Raw genomic sequence first — 18,425 nt, 5'->3', positions numbered from 1 at the left:
GCTGCGCAGAAGCCCAGCCAAGACAGGGACTCGGCCGTGGAGGTGGATGTAGCGGGAACGCAAGCGCGGCCCCTCCGCTGAAGCGGATCACCCCTGCTAGGAAGCACCGCAGCCGACCGGTTTTCTGCTCTCCAAGGACATCTCCCGGGGAATTACCCGGTTTTTATTTTCCCTCTGCAAGCCTTCCAGTCGCCTGCCCTGCCCTGGGGGCCGGCCGGCCGCCAGCACCCTCCGGAGGGGCGGGAGGGCCCCGCAGCCACCGGCCGCCGCCTGGGGATGGCGGAGCGGCCCTCCGCCCGCGCGGCCGTTGGAGCCGTTAGCCCCGCCCCATGCCCCGCCCACCCCGCGGCCTCTGACCCCCACGTTCCTTAGTTACCGCGCGGAGCGTCACTTCGGGGCTAAACCACCGCTGCGCGTAGCGGAGAGTCGGGTTGAACCATTCGTCCGGCCGCTGAGCGGGGAGGGGGGACGACCGGGGACGGAAGTGGGGGCGTCGCGGGTGGCCCCGGCTCGCGCCCGCAGCGGCCGGTGGACTTGTTGCTGTAGCTCCCGCCCGCGAGCGACGCTCTCCCCCTTCCCTCCTCACCCCTGTTGGTCTCGTCCCGTGCGGGCCATAGCGACGGCGGGCGCGCTGAGGGAAGATGGCGGCTCCGGCCTCTGCAGCGCTGCCGGCTCCGTGAGCGCGGCGCTCGTTCCTTTCCCGCTTCCCCTCCTCGCTCCTGCACCCCGTCCCTCCCGGCTGCCCTCCGCCTCTTCTCCTTCCCCGCCGGGGGCGTAGGGACCATGTCGGACTCGGAGGAGGAGGAGAGTCCGGACCGCCAGCTCAAGCTAGTGGTGCTGGGGGACGGCACCACTGGCAAGGTCAGTGCCGGCCCCCGCCGGCAGCGCCCCGCTCCTCTCCGTCGCCGCGGTGCCCCCAGACCCCTGCCCGGCCTTCCCCCTCGTCGCTCCCCGCGGCCCTCCCGCTGAGGAGGGAGCAGCCCACGGCGGCTTCCAGTCTATCGCGCTGCCGCCGTCGCGATACCCGGCGGCGTGGGGCCGGCTGACCCCTCCCCCTTCACTCTCGGCCCCGCGCTTCTCCTCCTGCGTTGTCTCCCCGGCGTGTGTGGGGCAGGGGGGTGGGCGTAGCGGAGAGCCGGGACGGGACCCTGGTGCTCCCCGGCCGGCCGGCAGGCAGAGGCGGGCTCTTCGCCCGGGAGCCTGGCTCCGGGGCCGCCCGTATCCGCTCCGTGCTGGGCAGCGAGACCCTCGAGCGGGGATTCCGTACCCTGGCGGCGCCTCGAGAGGCTTGGTCAACAAACAGACGTGTGCGGCTTTAATCCCCCTTTCTTGAGCCTTAATGAAAGGAGCGGCTAATAACGTAATTGCCACGGCGCTGCCTGGTGTGGCGTTTCCTACTGGTGGCCGTGCGCTGCAGACCGCGCACTGGAGCCGGGCCGTGAGCTGCTCGGCTGGAGTTGCCGGAATAGCCCGAAGTTGTTCTCGGGGGCTGGCGGTGCCCGGGAGGGGGCTGGGGTCGGGGCCGAGCACGTGAATTCGCGGTTCCCGCCGAAACGACGAGCAGGGAAGGTGGTTCAGCTGGGTCTCCAGGCTCTCCATTTCGGCTTCAGAGCTGATAACCTCCTGAGGTGGATAGAACAGTTTGCATCTATTTGAGTTGCTGTTTCAGAGTTTGGAAAGACACTTCTGGGTCAATTTAGGTTTTGGTGATGACTTTTACAGGGCTTTTTTCTGTCTATAATCAACATAATTAAATACTATTTGTAAAAGTTTGTTTACAAACAAGTTGTACTTGTTTTCTTTTTAAAAGAGAAATCTTGACGGAGAAACCAATGAAGGCAAAAGGGAGACCACTTTCTTACCCGATTAAAATAGTCACTGATCTTTACTGTACATGTGTGAACATACCTATTGCCATATGTGGCCTGAATCCTTTCGTGAGATACACCTGAAAATAGTAATTTTATTGTATACTTGAAGAATACGTTTTTTTCTCTATCATTAGCTTTTGAAAAGTGGGGAGGCAGAAAGGCTGCCTGCCTCACAGTTCATATGAAAGGTAAAAATACTCTTAGAGGTGGTTTAAATGAGCTGCCTGCTATTAATAGAAATAAGCTCTTAGTGAAAGTACATGCATGGTTTTGCTTGCTTATTTATGCAGAGCTCTATGGAGAAACAAAACATTTTTTCGCCTCCAGTGATTCTAAACCCAGTCTGAAGGGGTATTGTATTCATCTGAGTCAGTAGATGGGCAATTCCAAGTGACTGTGTGATGAGAGCATAATAAATGCGCAGGATTGACAGCTGAAGTGCTGTTTCACTGGTAGCGTGCCCCAGGAGTTTTCCATTCAAACTGAGGAATCCTTTCACTACTGCTGTTCAGCACCTTGTGGCAAGACCTCTCACCAAACATGGATTTTCAAGCATTCTTGAGTTTTGATGTGTATTCCTGCTGGTTCCTGCCTTTCACACGTGAGCTGCCACTCACTGAATCTCCTGCTGGCTCTAGGCATCCTGTGCTTCAAGTGCCGTTTATTTTGCATGAGTAGCAGCTATGCTATGGTGGGCTGCTTTTCCTCCTGTTCCCCCTAGATGATGCTGTAATAGAGGCTTCTTCCAGCCATCCTGATGGCCTAGCAGCGAACACTTTCAATAATAGATTTATTGTAAGATCTTGTAAAAATAAAGAAGTGATTGGTCATGGAATGGAAGGATAAAATGTACCTAGTGCTATTTCAAGCACCTCAGAAGACTAAATTGTTGAGGTTCCTCTTCTTTCTTGGCTACTCGTTCCGCTTGCTTGTTGAAACGTGTATGTCTATATGTTTTCAACTCTAAATAGCCTGCCTCTCACATCTGGTTCACAGCTGGTCTTTACACACATGCATACTTAGCCTCTCATTTACTGTGCAAGACATTGGTTTTTCTCTTCCTCTGTCGCTGGGATCGTCGGATAGGAGTAGTGTAGGAAATAATGGAACATATCGTTGAAATATTGCGTCTTGCGTTCAGTGTGAGATGTTCACATTTGACTTCTTTCCATTGCTCCCCCTCTTGCCAAAAAAAAAAAAAAAGGAAAAAAAACCCACAAACATTTTATTTCCTCCATCTGGGGCTGTCTGGTCATCAGTTCTCCACGGAAGATAAATTATGTCTTTGTGAGTCAGCTGGCTGAAGATGTAAACTTGCTCTCTTTTTCCTCACTCATTGTTTAGAAGCAATGTGATTAAGGTTCTGTGGAAGGGTTGGTAGCAGTTTAAAAACAAACCAGTGTCAGTTCAAGCTAAGGGTAATGTTTGTTTCCACTAGCTAGGAGTTGCTCTATCCATGAGGTAAGGGAGGGATGTTGTGCTTCTATTCATTTGTTTTGTGGTGGTTGAATGGATAATTGGATACTTAGATGTTTAAGGGTAGGAATAAGCACTGCTGGAGCAAGCTCTAAGAGAAGAGTGAAAAAGGAAGAAGGAATGAGAGGAGTGAGACAGAGTAGAATCTGAAAAAGTATTAGGGTAATGGAAATGGTAAATTGTTGAAAAGAAAAATTGAGGAAGGCAAGGTTGGTTAGTAAGAAGATAATAATAGAGAATGATTTTAATGAACTAGACAAACTAGGAAAACAATCTGAAAAGAAATCAGCAGCGGGGACAATGTGAGATGAAAATAAACAGCAATTATTAATAGCAGTTGGCTCTTTGATTTTGATTACAGGATACACATGGCAGCCTTATGCATCTAGGTTTTCAATCAACCTACTCTTCCTGAGCCAAAATGATTTTTCATTAAAATAAACTAGCAGTACTAGTATGGATTGAAAAAAAAAATGATGTTATAATCCAGGTATTTCTACTCTTGCTGTGCACAGATTGGCTTAATGTTGAAATATATAATGATGTTGATTTGAGCTGGAACTACTCGGATTTGCTACTGTTGAAAATGGCTTTGGGCCTCTGGAAGCAAATCTTGGAGCTATTCATAGGAAGGAAGGTCCTGAAAAATAGGTGTGTGGGAGGAGCAAAGAAACAGAGGTTCTGTCCTTCTGCCATCTGTTGCAGCTGGGATTAAAGTATGGTAGCAGAAACATCCTACCTTTTCCTTCTTCTCTTAGCAATGGATGATGAACATGAAAGAGCGAATGCTCAACCCGGTGTGGGAATGTGCAGGAGCTAAACCGTAGGCTGGAATATGGAGTGGTGGTCTGCTTGCTTTAGGATTTTTTAGGATGCCAGATTTTTAAGCATTGTGCCAATTCTGGATCTTGTTGTTACATGTGGGCTCAAAAACCTCATCAATGTCGACAAAAACATTGTTGTCACTGTTCAGTCTTGCAAATGGAAAATTACATCAAGTGTCCTCTGCAGATTGGCCTAGTTTCATAGATCCATGTTTAATGTCAAAAAATCTTGATAATTTTCTCTTTTTTAGTGAACAAAGTTTCATCAGTAGTTAGGAGTGGGGGTGGAAAGACATCATAAGAAATTCTCTGTATTGGACAGTTATGTGTTTTTATGCTAGTTAAAGCATCTCGTTGTTTAGCCTGGTATTCCTTTTCATTTTGTCTGTTTTAAAATTCTTGCCAGTAGGGATGGGACATGACTGAAGGGTAAATATTGCTGTGCTTGGAGAAAGGCATTGGTGTTCTAGAAGGGAGTAAGGGAGGGGATAGATATGTGTTGCTTTTTGGAAAGTGGATTCTCAATTGGCTGGTAAAGTTGGGATATGAATGGAAATTCATGGCTTCAGAACTATGTGCTTGCATCCCATTGAAATTTGTTTTTAGTTTTTCTTTCTTACAACTATGATACTACACTTTGGCATCATTTTCTGAAAGCTTTCTTCTATAGGATTTTACTCAAAGAATTGTCATTGTCAGGGTTTTCTCTGCTAATTTCTGTGTTGTCCTGGTGAGCAGTCAGTATCAGTTAGAGCTGGCTATCATTGCTTTTTCTGTTTGACTTTCAATTTATTTCAATTTATTGACTTTTCAATTTATTTCATAAATATTGTTTGCTTTTTTTCCTATTTACTCAGTATGTAGGTGTTTAGGAGCAGCTTTTTATACTGTGAGTTGTTGACATTGAAGAATAGAAGCAAGAAATTGTCTTGCCTTGCCTGTGAGGTTTGATTGCATCTTCGTTTGTTTCCAAAAGAACTTCCCAAATATCCCATTGTATTTTGCACTTAGAATACTGAAATTTTTCTGTATTATTTTTTACTGCTGTCTCGATTGCTGTATGTTAGAACGCAAAGCCTTTTTTTTGTCTGAAAGGAAGGAGTTTGTAACGCCAACCTTCAATAGTGTATTGCTATTCAGAACAGCATATGAACATTTGCTTTGAAGTATTTAAGATAAATGTGTGAACCTACCAAACTGAGTCTAATGGAAAGTCTGCTATGAAAGTTGGTGGCCTGGTTGTCTTAGTAGAGACGTGAAGGAACAAGGCCTTCTTGATATCATGCTATCCTCTAATCTCTACATTAATGGCTGAAATTTTATGAATGGAGCATAATTTTTTTTTAAAAAGTCACTGATCACTTATTTATTTTTACAGTTACAGTTCTACTGAGCCATTATTTAACTTTGGTTATTTTTTACATAGATTGTACTCAACATACCCTTACAGGCAAAACTGCCATGTAGAATCTTTTATGGCAAGCATGGCAGAGAACAATTTTAGGATTGAAGGGAGTATTTGCATTGTAGAGGTATTTGAATATTCATTGACATAACTTCTTTGTTTACTGTTGTGGAGAAGTTTGAACTGTTGCTCTTAGTTTTTTGTGGATAAATGCTTGTTCTGTGAATAAATAGAGGACTCTAGTCTGGTAATCCAACACCTTCCTTGAGCTTTAACAGTTATTAGAAAAAAAAATTAAAAAGGGGTTAGTCAATGATTTTCTGCTATAAATTCCTTTGCATTCAAGAGCACAGTAGAGGAAAAACTGTTTAAGAGAACTTTGCCATGCTGTAGATTACTTGCTGCTCCTATTGGTTGGCTTTTAATTGAATGTATGTTGTTTATTTTTACTAACACCCCTAGAAGCCCTCAGGGAATATTGAGTGTCACAGAGTGATAAAGCTAATATTTACTGAGCCCTTAAAACAAGAAGGGAGTGGTTGCTTTTTTAATGGGGATCTAAATTAGTGTGTTGGAGAATATAGAATACTATGATATAGTCAGATGATATTTTAATCTTACTCTGGGTACTGGTTACTTTTCTGAAAAGAAAAATTTCAAGGAGAAGACTGTCTGGTGTATTCCTGCAATGTTCTTATTCTTATCTACATCTTTAAGGTCATGACAGATTAAAGATAATGTCTTTGTAATCTTGACATGCTAACTGTTGTGATTAAAAGAATCAGTTCTACTGACTTTTTCGGTACTACAGTCTAAATATGTATTGAATTTTATGTTGTGCATATGTTGGTATTACTGTCACATAGCTGTAGGCAGAAGAGTATTCTCACGATTCATCTTCTGTGGTCTTCACCCTTTCCACAGTGATATAAATATATAAGCATACCCATGCTGTTTATAGTTTACTTGCTTTTTTCCCCATTTATCTATTTATTTTTAATCCTTTTGGGGCTTGAGTTCAGTGAAGTAAATGAAAATGTTGCAATAGTCTTTAATTGATTTTTTTGGGTTACTTCCTAAACATATCTTCTGATATCAAAATATCATTTATTATATGTACATATATATGACAGTGGTAGGAATATAAATGTGATGTAGAAACAAGAAAACAGTAAATCTTGCATTATTTACTTCACAGGTAATTTAATAGTTGAATAAATGTTTTTATATTCATACTAGAGCTTTAATGCTAGAGCTCTGGTGATCATGTTTTCATGCAAAAAAAGAGTAAGTTACCTTTTCTTCCTATGTACATTTGACATTATTAGCATAATTTAGATTTTTGTTATAACTGTTCCATTAATAGAACTAGTCTATTCTCATTTTTTCAGAGCTATTGGCACTATTTTGCTATTGCATTTTTAACTAAATGCGCTCCAATGGCAATTTCTAATAACAGTTGATATGACTCACCTCTCTGGGTCTTGATGAGCAGAAAGCTGGCAACAAAAATTCCTTCTTGCCCATTTTGAATTTTCTCAGACAGTGTAAGGGTTTTGTGAGGTTGTTAGGCTTTTCTTCCCCTATATATGTAAATGCATATTTAGAATTTTTTTTCTGCAATTACTTTGTTTTCGTATTTTCAGATGTCATTTCAACAAGAGATTTGTAAGTGTACACCACTAATTTGATGTAGGATGTAATTTATCTATGTGACATTAATTTTTAATACAGTATTTAATTTTTTCCACAATATAAACTCTTGTATTCTTTATAATTGCCCCCCTCCTTTCCTTTTTTTTTTTTTTTTTAAACCTTAGATTGTGGAGCTTTTTCTCTCTTTTTTTTTTTTTCTTTCTTTCCCTTTTCCCTTTTTTTTTTTTTTTTTGCCTTGCATGGAGAACTTAAATTGCTAGTGAAAGAATATAAATGCCTTGCTTCATTACTTTATGTAGGTTAATTGTGTATCCTTTTAGCAGTATGTAGTAAAAGCTGATTATTAGGTCAACAGTGTATTGGTCTACTTTCATAAATCCACAAAATATAAATTGAAGAAATAAGTTTCCAGAGTTCTGCTTAAAGGAATGATTCTGCAAATGTGCACTCTTAACATGAGTTTAGTTTTTTCTGTGTACAAGAAAGTACTCTTCATATCTTAGACTCCATGTAATCCCTGATCCTGAAACTTTGATATACAGTGGCAGGAATCTTGCCACAATTTGGAGCCCCTGTGGGACTCTGCACTGTGCAGATCTCTGTTCCCTCCCAGAAAGTTGGCCTGGGATCATGGTGTTCTGTACCAGGGAAAGACCCTAGTTTTGGAAATGCATGCTTTTTAAAAATAATAAGTTCTTCAGGTATGGATAGTATCACTTAGATTTGTGTCAATTTGAGTGTACTAATGATACCTCATTCAAATCTGTGTAATATTTTGTAATGTGAATATCGTAGTATCTTTGAAATACAAAGGAAGTATGTGCCTTCCTTCTTTTTGCATAAATTAGTAGTCTTTGCCACCTCCTTTTATTATGTTGAAGTTGTCTGGTATGCTTGTCAATCCAAATCCATGAACACTGTCAGTTGGTCAGTTGGTGTTGATTTAAAAAGTGCTTAACTGTATTTCATACTTCTGGTTTAACACCAAGTTTTTTGCTGTTTGAAATGACAACTTAATTTGATATTGTTCTGTTTTAGACATCCTTAGCCACACGTTTCGCCCAAGAAATATTTGGAAAACAGTACAAACAAACCATAGGACTGGACTTCTTCTTGAAAAGGATAATATTGCCAGGTAAGAGAATAAAAACTAACACTGAAAGGTTGGGCAGCAGTAAGATTTGCAGAAACAGATTCCCCAAAGTAATGTATGCTAAATAAGCTTAGTACAGTGCTTTTTATGGCAAATTAGGTTATTCAGAGAAAATTTTGTTAGTACGTTCTTGCCAGGTGACAAAGGGTTATGCATTTGCAACTTACATCTTTAAGTAAAGCACTGAATTCAAATAAAAGGAATGCTATCTATATTCGTGATTTTTATTATCTCTACTTGAGTGTACTCACTGTCCATGTGGATAGTGTAACATACAACAATGAAATGGAACTTTAAATATATTCATTGAGAAAGTACATGTGTTTTGAAAGAAATATATATATTTTTTTAAATGAAATACACAACTTGTATTTGAGTTGTGTGAGAGAAGCATAATGCAGCTATGGAATCGCAGTGCTCTAATATGTGAATGCTGTTTTATGCAAGGCAGCATGAAATTGCTGGCATTTAATAGACCACTAAAATTTAGGGTCCCTTGGCACTCATAAAAATACAGTTTGAGCATTCAAGATGTTTCACTTCACGACGGCAAAGAAACTATTTAGATGCCAGTTGCAGCACACTGCATGGAAAATGCAAAGAAATAATTAAAAAAGAATAGTTGCTGGTAGAAATTTGTCTCCAAACAATTGGGGGTTTGAAATAAGTCTTTTCATTGATTTGTGGTTGCTCAGTTTCTAAGTATAAAAGTATTTCATTAAATGCATTTTCTTCTGACTTCAGAAATAAGAGGAAGTTAGAAAAATGATGTGTAATTATTAAAAGTTGTAGTGAGATATGATAAAGTTGAAGCAAGTTCTTTTTTCCTTGTGGAGGGCGGGGAGGGAAGCAAACCCAGAAATGAAGCATTTTAGCTATAACCTGAAGTTATAACAAAATATATATAGTTCTTGAACTTATTTTGTTAAAATTATATTGCCAATAATTTCTTGATTATGTTTATATATTTTCTTAAGTGAAAGAGAATAATCTTTTCAGACTATTCCTGCACTCACTATTTTGGTTTGGCCATTTTGCTGTACTTTTTTAGTATCTGGTAAGTGATAAAGTAGCAAATTTCAGTGCTTATTTCTCCATAAAATCAACAGAATAATTTTTTTATTGTCCTGCTCATGCCTCTAAAAATACCAGTGTGCATAATACTTAACAGCAGTACTTGCAAGTGGAATGTGTACACAAATCATGCAGTGTGCATGCTGAGAACTTGTATTTTGCAAGTTTTTTTCCAGCTGTTAAACATACAGAAGCTATTAGTACATTACTGGGATTTTAAATATGTTGAGTAGAAAATGGAAAATTATCAACTATTGATTCATTCATGTTTTACTTTCTTCTAGTTTATTTTGTAATAAATTCAGAATGTGGATGAAAATAGCACTGAAACAGCAGCAAAGTCTCTACATGTATTTTCCTCATTTATCATTAACAAAATAGTAATGTTCATTGAATGTATTCATATTCAGGAAGAAGCGTTTTTCTGTAGACTGTCATTGTGTTTTTGCCTATGCCAATATATGTTTATGTACATATGTATTTCTGTGGTTTATAAGTAAGCTGAACTGGTGGTGGGGAATAAGAGAGAAGGAAGGGAAGAGGGAGGGAGGTAAAATTTCTAAATACTGGAATGGGAAGCATTACTTAAGGAAGTGGATTTTTCTAATATCTTGATTAGTTCTGGGTTTGTAAAGCTGCTGTGTTTACTTGGAATGTTAATTCATACTGCTGCACAGAAATTATAATGTGTGTATCAGTAGGGAAGAAAGCCTTGATTTCTCTTATTTAGCAGGAGAATTGATGAATAACTATGGTTCAGTGTTTGATTTTTTTTTTTCTTTTTTGAATGTAAGCAAAGATTTCAGAAGTTAAAATTGCTGATTTCTAGAATTGCACAGTAGTTTACATTAGGCCACATTAGAAATGCATTTTAGCTTTTAAAATAAAGTACTGTTTCTCTGTTTTTTGGTCTTTTTAAAAATACAAGCTGTGTTTGTCTCCAGTTGTTTTAGTAACTGATGCAGTTTTGCAGTGAAAAAAGTAAATATTTTACATGGTAAAACAATATGGTTTAATACAAATAGTAAATCCTTTGATTAATTTTGAACGATGTCACTTTTAGTGTTCAACTATTGACAAATTCTCTTCATGGAGTTTGGTCAAAATATTTTTTTTCAAATGCAAGTCAATTTCAGTGTATTTATTGATGCAGTATCTTGTATAGTCTGGATGCAGCCACAGTGTAGATTTTACTGCTTAAATAGTGTATCTGTTGGTCAGAGGGTCTGCTGATAGAGATTCTTAAGAGCCATAGTCGAATACTTTTAGGAAGGTTGTGGGTGCAGTACAGTAAACAGGATTCTTCTGTTAAAAGCATTTTTCTAAGTCGTCAGTGCAAAAGGTGGGCAGACTCATGTTTTTAGTTTCGTCTTGACTGTGCAGCACTTTAAGTAAGGTTAACCAATGCAACAAGTGTACTTCTGCAGGATCACTAGTGGAATCAACCCAGTGGCTTCAGTTCATACCAGAAACAGCCTAGGTACCTGCACTGTGTTGCCTCAGTTATTTTAACTTCGCAGTTGTGTGCATTTTCTACAGAGTAAAGAAGTGCTAGTTTTTTCTTGTTTCTTATCAGTGTATTACATATTATTTTTATGGGATTCTTCACTTATTTTTATTGGTACGTTAAGCTTGTTTCTAAGAACTCTCTTATTATGCATGGTTTATTTTTGTTTTGTTGTCATTCTCCAGTTTGTATGTTCCTCTTAAATCTATGAAAAAATAGATTTCAAACTCCGCAGAAAACTTCATGTGCTACTATCATAGTTGTTAATTAAATATTTGCTAGGCAAATAGTCCAGAGTTTTTCCTTCTGTCTGAATAATTCTAACATCCTTCTTTCTCCCCCAAAAATCAGTTTGAGCGCAAAGCAAATATTACAGGACCTGATTGGAAAAAAGGGAAGATGAAGCGTTTTGCACTGGAGATGATCAGCATGAATTTCAGTAGTTAGTGAGGTCTTAATTAAGAACCACTTCACCTTAAATGAACATTGCAATCTTTTTTCCCCAGTTTCTTTTTTCTGTTATTAGTGAAGGAAAGTAAATAATTCATAACAGTAGATTTTAAAGTTGAACAGTCACTGTTAGACTATTTAGTTTAACTATCTTCCTGCATTAAGGTTTCTCAGATAATTTCATACAGTTATCCAAATACTAAGCCTGGTATGCTATGCATGATTACTACTCTTAGGAGGAAAAATGAAGTTAGAAACTTCTTAAAGCATTTGAACACAAATTTAGGCATCTGAAAACTGTTGAGTTTGAAAATGACAATATTTATAAAGCTTTTTTTCCAAATAGCTGGCATAATGACATGGTAAATTTCCAGTAGAATACATGCAATCAAGTTAGAGGTGGTATACTGCAGCATGGTGAGCTTTTGAGCATGTTTAGTTTGTTTACACACTGAGGACTCATAGTCATTTCAGGCTGCGGATGGACCAGTTTATCCACGTCAGATGCTTTATGGAAGACTTTCCTGCATTGTTTGCAGTCACTTATGTTCTAAGCTTTAGAAATAATTAATTAAAACATAGTAGATGCACTGTTAAAACAAATAAGCTTTTTATTCTATGAAAGATTGCCTTTATTGAACTGGAGTGTTTATGATGTATTTACTAAGCTCTGTGTAGAAATTCTTTATCTTTGTATTAGATAAAACTCAGTGTAGCTTGAAAGTATTTTGAATAGATTGTCTCACATTCATCTTTATATATTTGAGACCAAAGTAGCAGTTTAGGAAATCTGTGCTTTTAACCAGATTAAAGCAAGATGCATCATAAAAATATAATGTGGTATATTTAATACCAAAAGTAGCATATATTCAGCTATATAGTTTTAATTTGCTGTTTATACTCACTGAGCACTGGGATATATTTCCATGGAGCACACTCACTTGCATAACTAATGTGAGTGTGTTAGTTATAAATTGATGGCTGAATAGATCACATTGTGTAAAATAAGGTTGTTAATAACATAAAGTAGTTGAATCAAGAGTGTATGTTTCTTAGCAGCCCAAAATATTGTGTTGAGACTCGATTGTTGTGATGTGGAATTTGTTGCTTTTTTTTTTTTTTTTAAATCTAGGAATAAAATTAATAGGCAGTTATGATTATTTGTGAGTACATAGAATTGTTATTAACATGTAAGTCATGTGAGTTGTATGTAGATTAGAAAAATTTTCATCACACCTTACTGCATTAGAGTTTGGTGCTTCCAGGTAATCAGTACAGTTTTGAAGAGTTCTCGCCATGCAAAATGAGCCACATTATACTTCAGTATGTGTATGCATGTGGTGACATACATTGCTGTGTGTGTATGTTTAATCCGTGGGTTTCTGAGTTGTTAGCTTGCAGAATGTGTTTGATTTGTAGGATATTAAATATTCTGTATTTACACTGATTTTTTTTTGTTACTTTGTTTTTGAAAACCTGTTAACGGTTTCAACATAGCTTAGAGACTGTTTAGAGTAGAAAGGAAAAAACTATTCTTGATGTAGATTTTTCGAAGATTAAATGATGTAAATCATGTCCAATTTAGTTGCTTGCTTTGGAGTGGTGGGTGGAGGAAATAATCATGGTTTGCATCCTCAACTTAGATCTGTGTCAGTTTTTCCATTTTTTAATCTATCCATTATATAATTCCTTAACTGTGTAGTACTAAGAGCATCACTACCAAAATACACTTACTGTGCAGATTTTCCTTGCTTCTAGATTTGTAAAGAAAATTTGGAGGGGGGGAAGGTTCACAGAGTATGAAATAATGTGGTTAAGCTGGCATTAATTGTATCCCTTTTGATTCCAAGTACTGCTCTATAGAACTTTCTCTGCGAAGTTTTACATGTTTCTTCAGTGAAGTATGTTATATAATTTCTAGTCAGGAATGTTATACTTTATGCAATTCCAATTCTTTTCTGTTAATATTAAATATGTTAATATTTAGCTATAGTTTTACTGCATCTTAATGACTTACCTGGACACAGGTGACTTTTTTCCAAAAGATACAGTCATCTTCATGTTGAAATTTAGTAACTATTTATTGTATACTTATAAAAAGCTATTGCTGTTGATATGCTAGAACAGTATTACCTGCTGTGATAATGTATCTTTAATTCTATTTGTATCTAAATTTTCCAGGTTACACAATATCTGTATCATTTTCTTTTTCAGGAAATTTGAACGTTACTCTTCAAGTGTGGGATGTAGGGGGGCAAACGATAGGAGGCAAAATGCTGGATAAATATATTTATGGAGCTCAGGTACAGTATAAATGATAATTGTATCTATAGTAATTATATAAAATTCATTGAAACTTTGTTCTTAAAATTATACATATCTTAGAGGTTGTTGTTTTGTAGATCTCAAAAATGTTGAATCTCTGCTTAACCTAAATGTAATTGGTATTATTATTCAATTCTGATTTTGATATGTAGTTAATTTTTTAGAGCTGCTTAAAAAGCAAAGCAAAGGTGCACGTTTGTAGATCTGAATAATTCTCAAGAACAGATGTATGTTTCCATGCTTTGTGTCTTGAGTTAAGAAAAGCAATCATAGTAAATAGTAAAGGCTATTTGGATATCCACATGTTAGATATAGTGGCTGCTTTTAGAACAGATGCCTCCTGGGGGGAAAAAGTAGAAGGAGGAAATTAAGAGCAATCCTACACCATTAAACTCATACATGCAACTGGGGTTATAAGAGGGCAAACAAAAGGAGGCAACCAGGTAGCTAAATATTTTTGCAGAACTCCTATCCAATGAAAATTAATTTTACCTTGAGATTAACTAAACAACTTAAAGTGAATGGTAGGATTAAGTAAGAGCTAAATATTATAACAATATCTTGAGTTATGATATGATTTAGGACTACATGACAAACTTCTTAACATGAGTGGTCCTAAAATGTACTCTGTTCTTTCATTTGGAGTTTGTAATGGGAACAATACACATAACACGCTTTATTATATAATGTTAATATTATCTGAAAAGAAAAGAAATGCACCTATTTTTTCCCCTAATACTTTAAGCAATAGGAATATGGAATCCTAAAACTTTATTGGACAGAAACTTTGTACTAAGAAGGGATGGCTATTTAAGGAGATTAGGATTAATTAGTTAATAGGATAAAGACAAACTTGTCAATTTAACATTTTGTCACTTTTAAAATAATGTCGAAATGTTTTTAGCTGTTGCATCTGTTTTATAGCATTTTCTTACTTTTTAATAAAAAACATTTTGCTGCCCTGTTAAAGATCTACCAAGCAACAGGAGAAAGCGGCTTCCATGACAGAGGGAATTTGATTAATCACAAATTGTTGCCATATGCCCAAAGTAAACTCAATGAAGGAAAGAAAAGGCTATTAACTTTTTCTGTATTGAATTTGGTGATAAACTTAAGAGTTTCTTATCAGCAACAGCAGGTAAAAAAGTTAGTACCAGTGCCCTGAAGTAGCGAAAAGGTTGCTATCAGTAAGCCTAAAGTTACGAAATTTTGATTTTTAGTCATTCTGAGCACATTAACAAAAACCTCTATATCCAATCTCTTCTCCTTTAATCCTCCCTGGGACCTAATAACCTTATGCAGGCTGGGAATCAACTGGAGAGGAATCAGCTGGAGAGCATCCAGTGAAGGGCCATGAAGCTGATTAATGGACTGGATCATCTCTCCTATATGAGGAAAGGCTGAGAGAGCTGGCACTGTTCAACCTGGAGAAGAGAAGGTTCAGGGGGATCTTATCAATGTATATAAATACCTGGAGGGAGGTTGCAAAGAAGATGGAGCCAGGCTTTTTTCAGTGGTGCCCAGAGACAGGACAAGAGGCAATGGGCACAAACTGAGACACAGGAGGTTCCCTCTGAACATCAGGAAACACTTTTTCACTGTGAGCGTGACCAAGAACTGGCATAGCTTGCCCAGGGAGGTTGCAGAGTCTCCATCCTCAGAGATATTCAAAAGCCATCTGGACATGGTCCTGGGCAGCTGGCTTTAGGTGACACTGCTTGAACAGGGGCCTTGGACAAAATGACCTCTAGAGGTCCCTTCCAACCTCAGTCATTCTGTGAAATGGCTTTGGAGGAAAGAAGGCTGGGGTCCTACTGGAGAAAAAACAGTTGAATGGGAGTCAGCAATGCACCCTTGCAACAGTAAAAGCTAACTGAATACTGGGCTGCATTAGTAAGAATGAAGTAGGCAAATCAAGGAAAGAGATTACCATCCTGTCTGACATTTTTGAGGCTACATTTGGAGTACTGTGTTCAGTTTTGGGTTCCCCAGTACAAGAAAACCTTTAAAATAGTGGAGTAACTCTAGCAAAGGTTGCTGCAAAAGAAGTATGTGTACCTATGGTGTGTTGCGCTTGGTCAGTGCATGTGGTGCAACTGGGATTTTAAACATCTTTTTTGTAAAGTACACAAGCTGTACACACACACATAGAGTAGATGATTTGGATCTGTTGCTGAAATTTTAATCTGCATGTATTCTCCAAATCTAAATAATTCAGATTTAAAGTATAATGTGTAGAATAGCTTGCACCATGCATAGAGTATGCATCATGCTTTTATCCAGTATATGCAGATGACCATAGCCTTGTATAGACTTCATCTGGTTGATAAGCATGATATTCAGAAATCACAAGTGGCTGAACTCTTGGTTTCCCACTCAGAAATCCAAATGTATGGTAGGCTTACTTATAAAATACTACAACCAGCTGGAGATGGAAATTTTGAGAATTTACAGCAACTGAACAGGTTATCTACAGTCTGCAGTTCACTTGATGTTGCTTGAATTTGATCAGGATACCAGGAGGAGTAAGTGGAGCATCCCCCTGTACTTTGCTGCAAACCTTGCCACTGGAGGTTTCCTTCTCTTTGAGAGCTGAATCAATTCTCTAGGATAGATCTTTTCATTAAGTTACTCTCAAGGTGCCATTTTTTAACTGAGACCCCTGATTTCTTGTGCCATGTTTTAAAATAAGAGTGCTAGATTTGAGGATGAGAACCTACTTAATTTGCTTGTGTGGTGGCAGTTGGAGAAATTGCAATTCACTTGCTGTCTTGAAGCAGTTTTCTTTTTCCCCTTTTTTTTCTCTGGTGTCGCTCATCTAGAACAATATAGTTGCTGCATCCCATTAGCTGAATTTCACTGATGGGTCAGAAGAACTCTGCAAGCTGCGGGGGAAGAAGAGCTCTTTGATCTTTATATTTATAAATAAAAGGTGCTAATAAGCAGCTTTCTGTCAGTGTTGGTTAAAACTGACACGTTTATCTGAGAATTGAGAGAGGCTAAGAATAATTGTATAGTCAGTTACCACAGCTGAACTGATAGACAGTAGGTCATTCAATTATGGCAAATCAGTCGCATGTGTTTGAGTTACTGTATCCTCAGTATCAGCAAAGACAACAGTGGTGAAGTATATGTAGACTGTAAACTGTTTTCAGTTGTAAAAATAGCATTTCTGCAGATGTGCAAGATATCATAATGAAGTTAGTCTTTGCTAAAATGGATATACTGTGACTAGAAAAAATATTTTAGAATTTTGGTCTGACATATTTCATGAATATTAATGAAAATTAGAAAGTTAATTTTGTTTCTTCATACTAAAGTCAGTCATAGGATGAGGGCAGCTGAGGATAAACCTGAGGAAGAAAACATACGGTTTTAATTAGTGTTTTCTGTAGCTTTCATTTATTGTGACAAATCTTGGCATAAACTTGACACCTTTAAAATGTTGATTGTGTAGTGTGAATATATTGCCTGGTTACAACACTTCCATAATAGCAGTTCTGCTGTGTAATAGCACTGCTGCTGTTTGCGTGGTAAATATTTCGGAACCCTGCTCCCATCTCTTACCTATAATTGCTGCCCCTACCCACATATCTAGTTTAAAGTATCTTTAAGAACTGGCATGTGCTACCTCATAAATTGGCTTGTTAATAGAATAAGAGTACTGCAGACTCTACCTTCTCCAGAGACCAGCAAATAATTTCTGCAATATTCTCAGTTTCCAGTGACCTATTTTTGAAAATACTCCATAATTCCAAAACAAAAAGCACTCACACATGCACTAATGTAGGCAAAATGTCCTACTAGAGTGCAATTATGCAAGGAGGGACTATTTGCCACGTTGCTGGAGACTAGAGAATTAACATGCTGTTCTTGGCATGTTGTCTGCCATGTGTTTCAAACTTTTTTCATGGCAGGGAAATGTGCTACTTTTGTGTAAAAAGGCCAATGTTAATTTTCCACCTTAAATCCTCATGCATAATAGGGAAACAACAGCTTTTATACTATCTACTCGCTCTGTTCTCCATATACTGTAAGTTTGTGGAAAATATGATGTATTTGTGTGAAAGCAATGATGGGGTTTCTATGTTAAATAAAAAAAGGTGAAATAAATTTTAGCTATGGAGTTATGACTAGTCCTTCATTAATTATCTATATCATACTAAGTTGCTTATAGAGTACTGTTGTGGCAAAAATCTAAGCAAGAAATACTCTTTATGACCTGGATGCCATGCTGCCTTTTTTTGCATCTCTAAGATGTCATACCTGTCATCTTTGTTTCTTAAGTATAGCAAATATTGACAAGATTCAAAAAAAGAATGATTAAGAAAAAAATATGCTTTAGATGCAATGTTTTAGATCATGGAGAAGGGGACCAAAAGGAAGTTAGGTGAGCTCTAGTTGCAAACTTTGTACAATTCTTTCTTTCACGGTAAATCCACTGTGAATACCCTTTCTTCCACAGGTGTAGGTAGGCTGCAGTTGGCTAGAGGACATGTAGCAGAGTAGCATCTTAATGAAGAATTAGTCAGAAACAGTTGGCCAACCTTAAATGCTAAGATTCTATTAACTTTATCTTACATCTAAGTCTGATTAAACTCTTCAGTGCTGAAGATGGTTTAGATAGTCTGGTCTGCTCTTCTGCAAGCTAGTGAGAGAACTTGACCACTGGTGAAAGAAGCAT

At 38.2% G+C, this 18,425-nt stretch overlaps 1 protein-coding gene across 1 annotated transcript in view; it reads left to right on the top strand.

Moving 5' to 3' along the window:
• The first annotated feature begins 475 nt into the window (after positions 1–475).
• The window catches only part of RAB28 (RAB28, member RAS oncogene family), a 64,106-nt gene continuing 46,156 nt past the window's right edge, over positions 476–18,425 (top strand). The window contains exons 1-3 of the mRNA XM_010576801.1: positions 476–861; positions 8,271–8,367; positions 13,631–13,719. Of these exons, the coding sequence (XP_010575103.1) occupies positions 784–861; positions 8,271–8,367; positions 13,631–13,719 (264 nt within the window). The 5' untranslated portion in view covers positions 476–783. The remainder of the gene's footprint in view (positions 862–8,270; positions 8,368–13,630; positions 13,720–18,425) is intronic.

The sequence above is a fragment of the Haliaeetus leucocephalus genome, unplaced genomic scaffold (genome assembly GCF_000737465.1).
Source record: "Haliaeetus leucocephalus isolate CR32 unplaced genomic scaffold, Haliaeetus_leucocephalus-4.0 Scaffold545, whole genome shotgun sequence".
Classification (NCBI taxonomy): domain Eukaryota; kingdom Metazoa; phylum Chordata; class Aves; order Accipitriformes; family Accipitridae; genus Haliaeetus; species Haliaeetus leucocephalus.
This window is presented reverse-complemented; position numbering and strand designations above follow the sequence as displayed.